Source organism: Mchenga conophoros, linkage group LG13 (genome assembly GCF_057382185.1).
Source record: "Mchenga conophoros isolate Kocher_MC1m ecotype Shallow Benthic linkage group LG13, M_conophoros_male_GT1.1, whole genome shotgun sequence".
In the NCBI taxonomy this organism is placed as follows: Eukaryota; Metazoa; Chordata; class Actinopteri; order Cichliformes; family Cichlidae; genus Mchenga; species Mchenga conophoros.
The window spans coordinates 33382159-33397036 of NC_140538.1; the positions used below are offsets into that span (position 1 = coordinate 33382159).

The following is a 14878-nucleotide window of genomic DNA, read 5'->3' on the forward strand; positions in this document are numbered from 1 at the left end:
CATTGTCTTTATCTTGGACAGCATCCGCCTCTCCGACACCACCTTGAGGGAGTCCAGCTCCATCCCCACAACATTACTGGCCTTACGGATCAGTTTATTGAGTCTGTTGGCATCTGCTGCCCTCAGCCTGCTCCCCCAGCATGCAACAGCATAGAGGATCGCACTGGCCACCACAGACTCATAGAAAATCCTCAGCATTTTCTGGCAGATGTTGAAGGACCTCAGTCGCCTCAAAAAATAGAGACGACTCTGGCCCTTCCTGTAAAGTGCTGTGGTGTTTTTAGCCCAGTCCAGTTTATTGTCAATGTGTACTCCAAGGTATTTATAGTCCTCCACAATGTCCACACTGACCCCCTGGATTGAAACAGGGGTCAAGTGTTTCCTGGTCTTCCTGAAGTCCACGATCAGTTCCTTGGTCTTTGCCACGTTGAGCTGCAGATGATTCTGCTCACACACGTGACAAAGGAGTCGACCACAGCCCGGTACTCTGTCTCATCATCCCTGCTGATGCATCCAACCACCGCAGAGTCATCAGAAAACTTCTGAAGATGGCAGGTCTCTGTGCAGTGGCTGAAGTCTGTGGTGTAGAGGGTGAAGAGGAAGGGGGAGAGGACAGTCCCCTGTGGTGCCCCTGTGTTGCTGATCACCTTGTCAGACACACACTGTGGGAGACGTACATATTGTGGTCTTCCTGTCAGGTAATCAACAATCCAGGACACCAGAGAAGCATGCTTCCAGCTCCCGTTTTTGCTCGATGACAACTCGTACTTTTCCACTCCCCTTTTTCTCCCTCCTCGCGCTCACAGACCCATAACGTGTATGGCAGTCCATTCTCCCTGCAACACGGACTACACTGCCCATGATGCTACATTCTTTAGAGCTATGCTTGTAGCATTCTGCCTGTTAGCTTAGCACAACAACAACAACGAAAAGGCGCTCTCTCACCCAGGAAACACACAGTCACAGAGAGAGCGTCGCCCTGTAACCATGGCAACCGTAACGCTGCCGCCTGGAACAACAGACCGTAGCTGTCAAACAAACCCAAACAGTCCTGACCCGCCACAATATGAAACAGGAAAGTACCGCAGTGTAATCCATTTATTTCAACAAAGTAACTGTATTCTGAATACCACCTTTTTAAACGGTAACTGTAACGGAATACAGTTACTCATATTTTGTATTTTAAATGCGTAACGGCGGTACATGCATTCCGTTACTCCCCAACACTGTAAATAGTTATTCTGCAGAAAATGTTTCCCAACATTACTGCTGAAGGCTTCTATTTAATCCTGAGTCTGAGGGATTAAAAGTATTAATAAAAAACAGCTGTTGCCAGCAAACAAGCGACCGTTTAGTTCCACGTTTAGTTTTTTTTTTTTTTTGTCATTTGCTCACTGAACTATAATGCCTTACATTCGCGGGAAAAAATCACATCCGTTATAACACATCTTTCCACTCAGAGGGGTCACCATCCTCTTAAAATAGTTTTGTCTATACATACGATATTCTATAATGTATCAAACAGACAACCTGTTAATTATTTATTAATTAATTAATTAATTCTACTTTTTGTTGCTACGTTTCAATTAATTTCAACCCAAATGTTATTGTCTTTTACCCTAAATCACACACCACCCCGTTTCACAAGTGGTTTCCTCCGAAATGGCGCGAAATTGGAAAGCCCCGCCCATTATAAAAATCTTAGCTCCAGGACTGTAGAGACAAATGGCGGAAACTACATGAATTTGCCTTCAAAATAAAATACAATCGTAACCTCAACTTAGCTTTTTCACGGACGCACTTTTTGTTTGAAGGGCTGTTGTCGGAAGCACGTTTCACATTTCTCTCTGCTTAACAACAACGCGTCATTCGGGCTGCAGAGTACTAACGTCAAACTCTTTTCGTTGAATGTTTTTTCACGTTTTAGACAAAGGAACATTTTCGGACATACTACTCCGACATTGCACAGCTATCATAAATACAAGCAGTCTCTTGGGTAGAGTGAGTTGTATGACTGTTTGGATAACTTGCTTGTATAATTGACGAGGCTCCGCTGTTTTGAGCAGAAACGAAACGCTTTGAAAAGCTTCATAGACAGCTGGAACAACCCGCATTAGTTGGACTGTCTGCTTCGCTGCCAACAACAATGAGCTGGTAAGTGTAATGATCGCTTCGCTCACCGCAGCAACCATGTTTCACAGAAACTTGTATTTACGGTGCAGGAAGCCGCTGCAGTATTGCCCTGAACGATATCCGTCGCTAGGTGTCGCCACTCAGCGTTTTTCAGGAGAATACAAGACCGGAAGACAAGACTTTGTCCAGTGTTTTTTTTCTCACAAACACTAAAGTTTTCACCTGCGCCAACATGTGCTTCTGTATAAGTGTATGTTTCCGAGCTCCTGTGCTGGAGTATCATTAAAACCGACACGATTGTACACTCGTGACTTAAATCCAGCTGCGGCGCAACGCGCCGGTAACAAAACTGGAGGGGTGCGCGACACGTGTGACGCGTGGAGCACAAGTGCACTGTAATAACTTGGCTCAAACACCTGTACAGGTGAACGCAAAGGCGGCAGGGTAGCCGCTATAATACTGCAGCCCTGAGTCTCCCCATTCCTAACATAATAATTACAATTTCCGATAAGGTATCCTTTTTTCCCTGTAAAGCTTCAATGCCCGTTTACCAAGGTCACCGTGTGCCCAACTCCCACCCAGACAATAAATGCATCCTTTTTCTGTTCCTTTCTTTATCACCATTAATTAACCAGAAGGACTAACAATGATTTGCAGTATTCTGAGTCACAGATGTTCACTGATTATGAAGTTTCAGATTGAAACTGTCTGAAACTGCACCCTGTATGGTAAGTATCTACATTCACTTTTGTGAGCTTAGTATGTTATATGCAGAGTATTGAAATGCTCATGTTGTACTTCATCCCTTCAAATCAAATGTATCATTTCACCTGGGTTACAGGGCCTAGGAAAGGTCTAAATGGCGTTTACTCACCTCTGTAAAGATGGCAGGAAAAGTTTTACTGAGTAGATTTCATTGTTCTGCTGATAGCCTAAAAGAAGAAACTCGAAGTGTCTCCCCTCACTGCCCCAAACCTGACGAGTCTGAGGAGCCGCTGGGCACAGCCATTGAAACTGGTGCTACTGCAGGTGAGGTCCGCTTTTGATGTTGCAAAGGAAGCTGAGATAGACGCTGGTTTAATGAAGGATGTGTTTTACTGTCCTGCTGCTTAAATCTCAGATGACACTGATGAGATGAGGCCAGTTCATTAGGAACAGGGCTCCGTGTCACATGCTCATTAACTAGTAAATGCTAATTACCTTATAGTAACTTGTGTTACTGAAAAGATGCTGTGCGCATAGTCGTGTTCAGGTGGTGTCAATGTTGTGGTTGTTTTTAAGATGAGAGTATGACAGCTGAAGTGGTGATTACTAAGGAAATGGAGGAAGAAGAGAAGAAGCTAATGGAGCAAGGCGAGAGGAAAGAGGAGGAGATGATGAAGAAGGTATGCTGTTTAATTTCTCAAGGTGGGAGTTGTATTTTGACATTAAAAGCTTCTCATTATTAAACTCATCATTAGTTTTAGTTGGTTTTTTGTGTGGCTGGTACAGATTTTAGGGAGTAAAAGGCGTATAGATGTGTGTCTGTAGCTCACCGGTTCATGTGATGATGAGCCACAATTGAAATGTTTCTACATCACTGATGTTCTGGATGCTTTCGAGCCCACTCATGTTAATGTAATTGCTTTCAACTTTTCCCATAAGGCCAGGGAGTCTTGGGAGAGGGACTCGCATGACATGCGGTTCAAGAGGCTCCAGCATTTGCTTCAGAAGAGCAACATCTATTCTAAGTTCCTGCTGACAAAGATGGAGCAACAACAGAATGAGGTATGGTGTCAAATGTGGACGTACAGGCTGTTTGCACCTGTCCACTCAAGGCTAACACGTCACTTCTGCTCTGCTAATGATTATCTCAGGAGAGACTCGGGAAGGAGAAACTTGAGAAGAAGGCCAAGAAGGTGATAGATTTACTGTCATCATTCACAGTTACAGTCATGTTTTCAGCCGTACTCACGGCAGTTTGTTTCCTTCTAGATGCAAAATGCCAGTGGTCCAGAAGCTGTCAAAGGTGGGCCAGTATGCTAATATTTCAACTTGCAGTATGGAGCTCAAATGTCAGTTGTTTAGTAGCATTTACACTCTGTGGACACTTTATTAGGTACACCTTGCTAGTACTGGGACCCGTGTTGCTTTCTGTCATATGAGGCACAGGAAACATACATACTGGCCATCACACAGTTTGCAGCTTTGATGGCTGCGTATCCACGAGGCAGCTCTCTCGGTCCCCCTCAACCCAAAGATTGGTGACGATCTGAGTGCAGTGAACTTCTGTCATGTGGCATCTCAGTTTAATCACACTGTGGGTACACTGTGTACATAAAGGCGTGGATGTGGTCATCCACAATACTCAGGCTGGGCATTTTAAATGAGTGGGGACAGAGGGATGTGTCAAGAAGATGGCCCCGCCTCTGCTACGTCACCACAACCAACCTAAACCGTTAATAGAAGTGAGGATGGGGCCTTCATGTATCTCTATGCCAACCCTGCCATTCAAATGTGGCAGCAGATATTGAGACTTAGCAGACCAAGCAATGCTTTTCCATCTTGTGTTGGTGTTTGGTGAGCCCATGCAAATTGTAGTCTGAGTTTCCTGTTTTTGGTGGGCAAGAAGTGTGTTCTTTGCTGCTGCTTCAAGGTTTGACATGCTGGTCTGGTCTTTAGCTTTAAGGTAGCAGGTGTTTTTTTTCTTACCTGTCTTTTTAACCCTTGAGATGGTTGTGAGGTAAAATCCCAGGAGATCTGCATTATTTAGCCGTTCCACATTCAAAGTCACATACGTCACCACATTGTCTAAGTGCACTGAGGTGCTGCTGTGCGACTGGCAGATGAGATGTGTGGTTTACAAGCAGTTGAACATGTGTACCTAATGAAGTGGTTGGTGAGTATCTACGGTCCTAATGACGTGACTGTATTTCTGTCAAAGCAGAGAAGAAGAAAAGGAGAAGAGATGAAGACTATAAAATAGCAGATGTGATGTCAAAAGAAGTAAGTCTCACTTTAGTTTGTGTGCAGCTTTAACTTTTATCTGTTTATCTTCATCTTCTCTCATGTTTCTCTTTCAGGAAATTATGTCGCAGGCAAAGAAAGCGAAAGTGGAAGAAGTGGTAGGGAGACTGTTTTTCCCCGCCGTGGTTGAAAAGCAAAAGAAGTGTTTGCACATGATGAATCCAGCGTACAACTGTGCCACACACATGCATGTCATATCTGATTCCAGGAAGCGGCACCTGCCCAGAAGAAACTAGAAGCTGAGGATATTGAGAAGATGAGCGATTCCAACCAAGATATAAAGAACCGGCTGTCAGAGACGGTGCGCGACAACGCTAAGCACCTCCTGCATCCTCATAGGAAGGTGAACGGGCAGCCAGTTCCTGTTCAGCAACCACAGCTCTTCACTGGAGGCGTCATGAGGTGGTACCAGATCGAAGGCATCGAGTGGCTGAGGGTAAGAGGAGATGCACCAAATGGCATTGTGCGAGCAGATTGTCTTTTGTATGTGATCCTCGGCACAACAAATGACGCCTAGATCAGCGGTGCCCAACCTTTCTCGCTCCACGGACGGTTGAATGTCACTGACCGGCCTTTAAGGTGTGGCGGATAAAAACAACAAAATAAAACGATACGACCGAGACACAAACTAAACGTGAATTCACTGTGTAACTTTATTAGCAGCGTCCTCCTGAAATGCACCAACATTGAGAGTAACGTCCAGCTCTGGTTGCTATGGTAACGTGTAAACGTGTCTTTCAAAATAAGACGCATAACTACAACACGGGAAAAGACCCAGGGAAACCGAGTAAACGATAAAAACCTTGCAAACCATAAATTTCCAACCTGAGCCTCAACTCTCGCGGCCCCGTACCGAACGACTCACGGACTGGGACCAGTCTGTGGCCCGGGGGTTGGGGACCGCTGCTCTAGACCACAATAACGTAGCAGTTAGGGACTGGAGCTGACAGAGGCAGACACACAGATGCCCCAAAACAGCAGCTGAGGCCCATCAATCAAAGTGTTAACGATTAGAAGTGTGGTACTGACGCGTGACAATGACGACGGTTAGTCGGCTAGATGACGAGTTGCGCGCGTCCGTGCCACCAATATGCCGCAGGACCAGGAAGGATTGTTCTACCCCTCAGTCGTAAAAGGCTGATGGGCGTCATCACCCTGCTGGGCGGGTGGCTGCCAAGCAACGTGGGCCCAAGTTTGTGAATATGAAAACTTCAAAATGAAGCAGCGTTTCGTCACAGACGTATCTACTCAAACATCTCAATGACCTTGACCCCAGTATTTTTAATGGCCACTCCTCTGAGAAAAACAATGATTTACAAAATATCTGTTTTGACAAAAGAAGGGCTGCTACACACGTGTCAGAAGAGAGACACGAGGAACCTTGTGCAGAGTTGACCTGCAGTAACATGCGTCACACGGCATCGGTGTTCGGTTGAAATGAAGCGTCTGAACAGATGGGTCACACAGTTTCCCTAAACCATAAGTTCACCAGTTAGCTGCACAAGTGCATAGACTCCATTAGATGTTGGATGGCTGGAAACTTTCTTCAACTAAATGAGGAGAAGACTGAAGTTCTTGTTTGTGCTCCTAAAACTTTTGTACCTAGTGTTATGGAAAACTTGGGTCCATCTATCAGGAGCCTTGGTGTTAGTATTGACTCAGCTCTGACTTTGGATGCCCATGTAAAATCTTTGGTTCGCTCCTGTTTTTATCATTTGAGAAACATTGCTAAGCTGAGTCCCATTGTATCGCGCTCCGAATTAGAAATTGTCATTCATGCATTTGTTTCATCTCGTCTGCATTATTGTAATTCTTTGTTTACTTGTTTACGTAAAGCCTCTTTGGAGCGTCTGCAAGTTGTTCAGAACGCTGCTGCAAAGCTTCTGACCAAGTCCTCCAAGTTTTCCCATGTCACACCCCTGCTGATTCAGCTGCACTGGCTCCCCGTTAAATTCAGGATCCAGTTTAAGGTTTTGACCTTGACTTTCAGGGCCCTGCATGGACAAGCACCAACACATATAAGTGAACTTTTGCATCCATACATTCCCAGCAGGTCCCTGAGGTCATGTGACCAGGGCTTGCTTGCTGTCCAGCACACGAGGCTGAAAACAAAAGGCGACAAAGCTTTTGGAACTGTGGCCCCCAGACTGTGGAACTCTCTCCCTTTGAGCCTGAGATCTGTGGACTCAGTGGTCTCTTTTAAAAAACAGCTAAAAACTCTTCTTTTTAAACTTGCTTTTAGTTGATTTTTATTTTTAGGTTTTAGCTTCTGTGAAGCACTTTATTTATACAGCACCTTTCAAGATAAAAATCACAAAGTTTTACTTACTTACACTATTCTCATCCAGGCGAGTGCTTTTGAAAACGGACTGAAAATCTCAGTGTTTACTGTCTCATCAGTCTGTGTTGTTCCTCTGCTGTCAGATGTTGTGGGAGAACGGCATCAACGGGATCCTGGCTGATGAGATGGGCCTGGGAAAGACCATCCAGTGCATCGGTCACATTGCCATGATGATAGAGAAGAAAGTGCTAGGCCCCTTCTTGGTGGTGGCTCCTCTCTCCACTCTGCCCAACTGGATCAATGAATTCAAACGCTTCACACCAGAGGTCAGACAGCAAGCTGCTCAGCGTCTGACCCTGAAACACAAAGTCTGACTTACGAATAGAAATGAAAACCTAGAAAGGTGTCAGCGGTGAATGGCACTAGCTGACACTGAGTCTTGTTTGTGCTAGGTGTCTGTGCTGCTTTACCATGGCTCTCAGCCAGAGAGGACCGAGCTGCTGAAACAGATCTGCCGGCCTCAGGGGCCTCTCAGCATGTGCCCTGTAGTCATCACCTCCTTTGAGATCTCCATGATTGACAGGAAGTTGTTACAGGTACGATCCCTGCTGCTTCTTAAATGGCAGAGGGAGTTTTGGATAATAACTTGGCTTGTGTCTGTGTTCTGCAACAGCGCTTCCAGTGGAAGTACCTAATAGTGGACGAAGGCCACAGGATCAAGAACCTTAACTGTCGGCTGGTGCGGGAGCTGAAGATGCTGCCCACTGACAACAAGCTGCTGCTGACAGGCACACCGCTGCAGAACAACTTGGCTGAGCTCTGGTCCCTGCTTAACTTCCTCCTGCCGGAGGTCTTTGATGACCTCAAAAGGTAACCTTTTTTCTGCTTTGTTTTGCTGCTTTCAATGACAGCCAATCATCTACTGTGATGTGCACAGAAATGTGTCTGTGGGGGAGAAGCAGGACTTCACAGGCATAACTGTGTTTAACATCCCAGTTAACAAAAACTGGGCAAGGTTGTGAGCATCATTGTATATATGCCAAGTTTGTTTGGGGATCATCCTGTCAGTGTGAAAGTGTTGTGTCCACTAAAGAAAGCTGAACAGCAGACTGGTAACAAAGTGAAAGTAACGTTTGAAAAGAGTCCGGTGCAGGGACCGGAGTGGAGATGGTTTAAAAAGCACTTGATGCCTAAAGGAAAATTCCACAATATTCCTCAAGACTGCTTATGAAGCAAATTCAAGAAAAGAAGTTCGACTTATTGTGTTACCAAAATAGAAGCTGATTTGTTACAGTGTATCTGAACACCAGACACAGCTGATATCTGTGCTCGAGGCTTCTGATTGCTCGGCTTTGATCTCTGACATGTTTGCCTCACAGCTTTGAGTCGTGGTTCGACATTAACACCCTCGGTGAGGTCGACAGTATGGTGGTCGCTGAACGTGAGCAGAACATCCTGAGTATGCTGCACCAGGTCAGTCATCATCGCGGCCGTCTGTGACGCTGCTAAACGTCATCTGCAGAGATACTGAGAACATAACCACAGTTAAGAAAGCTTAAACTTGGCTACCAAGAAACATTTGGTTCCTGTGATAAGTTGGAGGTAAATTTGGTGCCTTTAAGTCCAGTGTTAAATGTAAGGTTTTGTCTGCTAACGAGCAGCAGGTTTGCCTGGATGTTTAAGTTTTTAATAAGGAAATGTAGCATGAAGCTGAAGCATATCCAGTTGTTCAAAGGCATAAGCAATAATCTTAATCTTACATCCATCCATTACTTAGCTGGGCCATAGAGTTTGCAATCCCTGAAACAGTTAGCACAGCTCTTCAGTGGGTAGCACTCGAGCTAATTCAGGGTTTTCAACCTGACGTGACTCTTCAGTCCGTCGAGCACGGCCATGATCTGCCTTTTACCAGCAGTACAGCACATCGTCAGTTGTGGACCCCAGGACATTTATCACCATATACCCTCATCCGAGGCCGGCCCACCACCGGCTGGGCCTGTCATGGTTTCATGTGGTCATTGACCCAGTCTGCTTCTGCTTTAGCCACAGCAGAAGGAGATCTTCTCATGACTCAAGTGACTAACCAATAGGTGGGATGCAGTCTGTTGACATCGTATTTGTAGATCACCTCAGGATTTAGCTGTGGACGAGCTGTGACAACATTTCTAAAACAGTTTATTTTGAAAGACCTGTTTTGTTTTTTCTCTTGAATATTTAGTTCTTCCCACCAATACAAATTCTTCTCTTTTTATTTATATAGATCAATAATTGCTGCCCTACATTATATATAGATATTATAAATGATCTTTAAAACATTAGCTATCAGTTGTCTGTGTATAGACACTGCAGGTAAGCAGAAGTAAGTGTTATTGAAGGTTATCTGTTGTTTCAGATTCTGACTCCATTCCTGCTGAGGAGGCTGAAGTCAGATGTGACGCTGGAGGTTCCTCCTAAAAAGGAGATCATTGTGTACGCTCCTCTGACAGCCAAGCAGGAGGCTTTCTACACTGCTGTAGTCAACAAGACCATTGCCAAGATGCTGGGCCAGGAAAAGGTAACAAAGAGCCAGAGCTGGGAGCACATTAGAGCAGGAGTCGGCAACTCTTTGGTCCTTATAGTGCGGCCCCGCGTGGTTTGGGTAAAATAAATGAGAAGTGTTTAGCTGAAGTGTATTTTATTTGTGTTTAGTTCTTTTTTAACTTGTAGTTCTACATTGGAAGATTATTGTGATATTGAAATATAAAAATTTATATTCTATTATTTTTTCATCACTCAAAATAAGCGTCACACTCGTGGAAGCCGGCGTAGCCGCCGAAACGCCGTGCATTTATCGAGACTTTCAGCCCCAGGTAGGCCAGTTATGGATCTTGGGATCCACATTATGTCAGCAGCTGTTCTCCACCGCGAACTATGTTAAAAACAAACACGCTCACGCCTCACAGACGACAGCTCACAGTCCTGTAGAGATAAAGTGACTCGTACAGCCCCGACCTGCAGACGCTGTGCGCAGAGGTTCAGGAGCAGAAGTCCCGTTGTAAACATATCACGGCAGACCCGACGGTGTTTGCATGAACGCGTTTTTCAGCATCTCTTTATCGACCGCTTTTCACACACGACTGCTGTGCACACAGCCGACTGTAGCTTTGCAGCTCACAGCCCGACACAACAGCAGGGAGAGCACAGACTTGTGATTGTGGGTGCCGCTCAGGTGCGTCCGCCCCCCCTGCAGCGGCGCTGCAGACCACGCCCCGCCACACACATTAACCAGGTAAAATACATATTTATGCTATTTTTTTTTTTAGCAGCATAGAGCTTTTTAAAAGTCAGGTCAAGGCTCCAAAAGCACAAAGGTGATATGAGGGGGCGGCTCACAGTGTTTTTGTTTGCGTGGAAGCCGGGTCCAAGTGGCTCTTTGGGGGTTAAAGGTTGTGACCCCTGTGTTAGAGGTTTAGGCTTGGGGTATGCAGTGATACCCTCGTTATTGGACAGCACACGTCCAGGTCAGCTCGTGGCGTTTCCATATCATTATGCTTGAGTATCTGCTGATTAGTGTCATTTTCTTAAAAAACATTAACAAACCAGGAAATGAGTCACTCGAACATGCCTGCTTGTCAGAATATAGCTAACAGCTGAAACCCTGTGAGAACCGTGACCTTGTGACCCCTGTGTGTCATCATAGACCCCTCCATGTCTAATATAAAACACTGGCCCACTGGCTGTAGCTTTGACCTTCCCAAGAACAAGACTGTGGTGGACTCATCATTTCTGGTTTGAGTGTGATCCTAAGGTGAAAACCGAGTGGTGAAAGTTGTTGGTTCTCCTGGTGTACTTAGACAGAGGCGCCTGTAGCCCTGACATCCAGCGGCAGGCCGAAGCGGCGCAGCCGGAAGGTAGTGGACTACAAGGAAACGGATACAGACGCTCCATATGACCTGGAGAAATATCTGGAGAGGGTTCGCAAGGAGCTGGAGCCGAGGTGAGACCGCCTCCAAGCAGCTACTGTGACAGGAGAGGAAAAACAATGTTACCATGTTCAGCGTTATTTAGTTTCATTTGGAGTCATCTGCCTGTTATCCCCACCACAAGGTAACAAATCCTCCTTTGACAGACGTTTGCTCACATCTTTTGTCCTCCGCTCTGCTTCAGCTCCCATCCAGTGCTGGATGTCCAGAGCCCGCTGGACGCTCAGGTCAGCCTGAAGCTGCAGAACATCCTCATGCTGTTAAAGAGATGCTGTAACCACCCGTACCTGGTGGAGTACCCGCTCGACCCCGCCACAGGGGAGTTCAAGGTAACGCTGCCTGTGCTCATTTAGAAGCACTAACAGTTCAGTTAAATAGAATAAGCTCGATGAAGAAAAGGCTCGTGCTTGGATAACATGTTCACCCCAATCTTCCTGCAGATCGATGAGCAGCTGGTGCAGAGCTCTGGGAAGTTTCTCATACTGGACAGGCTGCTGCCAGCGCTGAAGAGAAGAGGTCATAAGGTGAAACGAACGCAGAGCTGCATGTGATGCAGAGCTGGGACAGAAGTGTGTGAAAGGAAGAAGGTTGTGCTACAAACAGGAAATGTCTGTTAAAAAAGTGCAACATATTCATGAACCTATTAAACGCTAAAGTCAGCAGTTTAGACACAAAGTGACTCTGAGGACACAGGCAGGAATCGGACGTATTTAGTGAAGATTACAGGAGCAGTCCTTTCAAGGCTGCTGGCACGCTCTGGACGAGGACTGGGGCACCAGCTCTGTGTGAAAATAGGGACGCAACAGTTTTGGCTCCAGGAGCACAATTTCTGCCACGGTGACAAAGAGCGACCTGTGGCAGAAGTGGTTCAGTTACAGGATGCCTGAGCTCTGGAACCAGCTGTTGCAGTGAATGTGGGCTGACGGGCGTAGTTAGTTTCCAAAGTTCAGAAAATGCACAAGAACCGTGATCGCTGACGTCTGTGGTAATCTGAACTACTGAACGTACTGAATTACAACCTTTACATGAAAATGTTTTGCATCAAAATCTACATTTAAAAAACCTTCTCAAAACATCACACAAAATGAATTGGACTGCGTAACATTTTCACCTTTACAGTGAAAGGTGAAGCTCATCTGCCACTGTCTCTCCTCTGTCATACCTCAGCATTATCTTCTTCCACCACATCCATGAGCCTCCTCGTCTCCTCCTCTGACATCCTCTCTCTGCACATCTCAGCCTTGCTTCTGTCTCCAAACAGCTCCGCCTCACCCTGTCATCCTGCTCACTCCCAGTGGAAAGCTTAGCATCTTCAACTCTCCAAATAATATATTAGGAGAAGACATTAGAGAAGCGAGTTTTAGATGGTTTGGACATGTGCAGAAAGGAGACATCGGATAATATTAGAAAAAGGATGTGGAGTATGGAGCAGCAGGAACAGAGGAAGTTTATGGAGCTGGTGTGAGATATAGCAGCAAAGTAGTTTGTGACCTTTGTTCAGAGAAACACTTACAGATGTTGTGCTGCTCTCCACACTGGTCCCTTTTCTTTAGGTTCTAATTTTCAGTCAGATGACGTCTATCCTGGATATTCTCATGGATTACTGCTATCTGCGGGGCTTCCACTACAGCCGCCTGGACGGCAGCATGTCATATGCTGAGAGAGACGAAAACGTGAGTTGTAGATTGTGAACATGTTGCAAAGGTAACAACCTCCTGCATAAAAAACATGTTTTTAACTTGATGGTGCAATATTCTCTCAACTCCAGAGATGTTTAGCACCCAAACTGCCTCTCCGAGTAGATTGTTGAGTCATTCTTGTCGTTCTCGGTCTCTGAAAGATGGCCAGGTTTTCCAAAGATCCAGAGGTGTTCATCTTCCTGTTGAGCACCCGAGCAGGAGGACTGGGAATCAATCTGACAGCTGCTGACACCGTCATCATCTTTGACAGCGACTGGGTTGGTGCTGATGACAAATCTACAGCAGCTGTTTCTTGTACATATCTCATTGAGTCCATGTTTGATGCTTCTGTCATCTCTCAAGAACCCACAGGCAGACCTGCAAGCTCAGGACCGCTGTCACCGCATAGGACAGACAAAACCAGTAGTGGTGTACCGCCTGGTCACAGCCAACACCATCGACCAGAAGATCCTGGAGAGGGCGTCTGCCAAGAGGAAGCTGGAGCAGATGGTCATCCACAAGAGTGAGTGTCTTCACTGTGATGGGATTGCAGCTGTTCACACCTTGCACCAAGTTTTCAGTTCATGTTTTGAAATGTGGTTGATGGTGTCTTTCCTCCACAGACAAATTTAAAGGTGGGAAGGCAGAGCTGAAGCCAAATAAAAGCTGCATTGATCTGGATGAGCTGCGGGAGCTGCTCAAAGCTCGAGGCACCGAGAAGTAAGCACTGACCTCCGAATCAAAGCACCGTGAACGAGCCTTGGAACCGTAACTGAAGGCTAATCTTGGCTGTAATGTTTGTCCCACTCAGGGAGGTTAAAGCTTCGAAAGGGAAGGTCATCAGTGACAAGGACCTGGAGATTCTGCTCGATCGCAGCGACTTGCTGGGTGAGGAAACGCATCATTTCATCAGTACCAAAAAACCCGATTCAATCATAGCCTGGTTTTACAACGAGTGCACCGACAATGTCCTTTCAGTAACCACAAAACATGTGAAGTTCACGGGAGTCGGATTTAGTGTTGCTCAAGACACAGAAGCCCTTCTGACTCGACTCTTTTGTTAAAACCACTTTAACTCGTGAGACAAGAAATGTGACAGTTTCTGTGCATTTTTCAGACAAAGAAAAGGACGGCATGAAGAAGGCGAAAGTGGGAGTCTTCAGAGTGATCGACGCCAAAGAGTCATCGGAGATCACGCTGGGCTGAGAACAGCAAAGCTGCAGCCATGTCACTTACAGCCACTGAACACCTGAAACTGCTGTTTGTACAGTTTGTGTTTTGTATGTAAGGTGCTCCCCTGTAGTCTCAGGAGTGAGGGTTTTTTTGCTTTTGTTATGATGGCCCTTCTACGACTGGACTGACTCCAGCGTGTTCAACTTTTAACTTCATCAGGCAAAACCAGATTCTCTCCAGCTGAGCCAACAAAACTGCCACAAGCTAGTTCACACACTTTGGTGTCACTGTGCGGATTTTTACATACTCTGCTGCTCGTTAACAAAATAGTGCCCAGGGTCAATTTTCTTTAAGGCTCCTTTTAAAAGCCGTTTATCATCATTCCCAGAATTGTACTTAAAACACTTCGATGCAGCTGGAGTTGGATATGTTCTCATGCCTTGAAATAAAGAGACTTAATTACTGTTTTATTTTCATGCAGTTTCTGATTAAAAGTTTTTGTTAATCAAAAAATGCATCGAGTCAGTTAAACCTCTGAGATATTGATCTGTCAGGTAAGTAGCAGACTGAGGTTGGTAAAGTTTCAGCAGCTTTGGTGTTAAATAATTGCTTATTTCAATGTTTTTTCTCTTCAAATGTGGAAT

General features: G+C 45.6%; 1 protein-coding gene across 6 annotated transcripts; it reads left to right on the plus strand.

The window, feature by feature from the left end:
• The first annotated feature begins 1619 nt into the window (after positions 1-1619).
• Positions 1620-14745, plus strand: hells (helicase, lymphoid specific). Of its 6 annotated transcripts, none has more exons than XM_085243069.1 (23): positions 1620-2154; positions 3065-3162; positions 3415-3518; positions 3778-3900; positions 3990-4031; positions 4108-4141; positions 5057-5118; positions 5196-5237; positions 5348-5575; positions 7564-7746; positions 7873-8016; positions 8094-8290; positions 8800-8893; positions 9813-9974; positions 11254-11396; positions 11567-11711; positions 11823-11906; positions 12936-13055; positions 13223-13339; positions 13425-13584; positions 13685-13781; positions 13873-13949; positions 14179-14744. In XM_085243069.1, exons 1-23 carry the CDS (start codon positions 2147-2149, stop codon positions 14265-14267), a joined length of 2553 nt encoding a protein of 850 aa, XP_085099195.1. In that variant the 5' UTR covers positions 1620-2146; the 3' UTR covers positions 14268-14744. The 6 variants fall into 6 exon arrangements, with proteins under 6 accessions (XP_085099195.1, XP_085099196.1, XP_085099197.1 ...); XM_085243070.1 differs by having other exon boundaries at positions 1622-2154; positions 5060-5118; XM_085243071.1 differs by lacking the exon at positions 1620-2154 and adding an exon at positions 2165-2861.
• Positions 14746-14878: the final 133 nt, after the last annotated feature.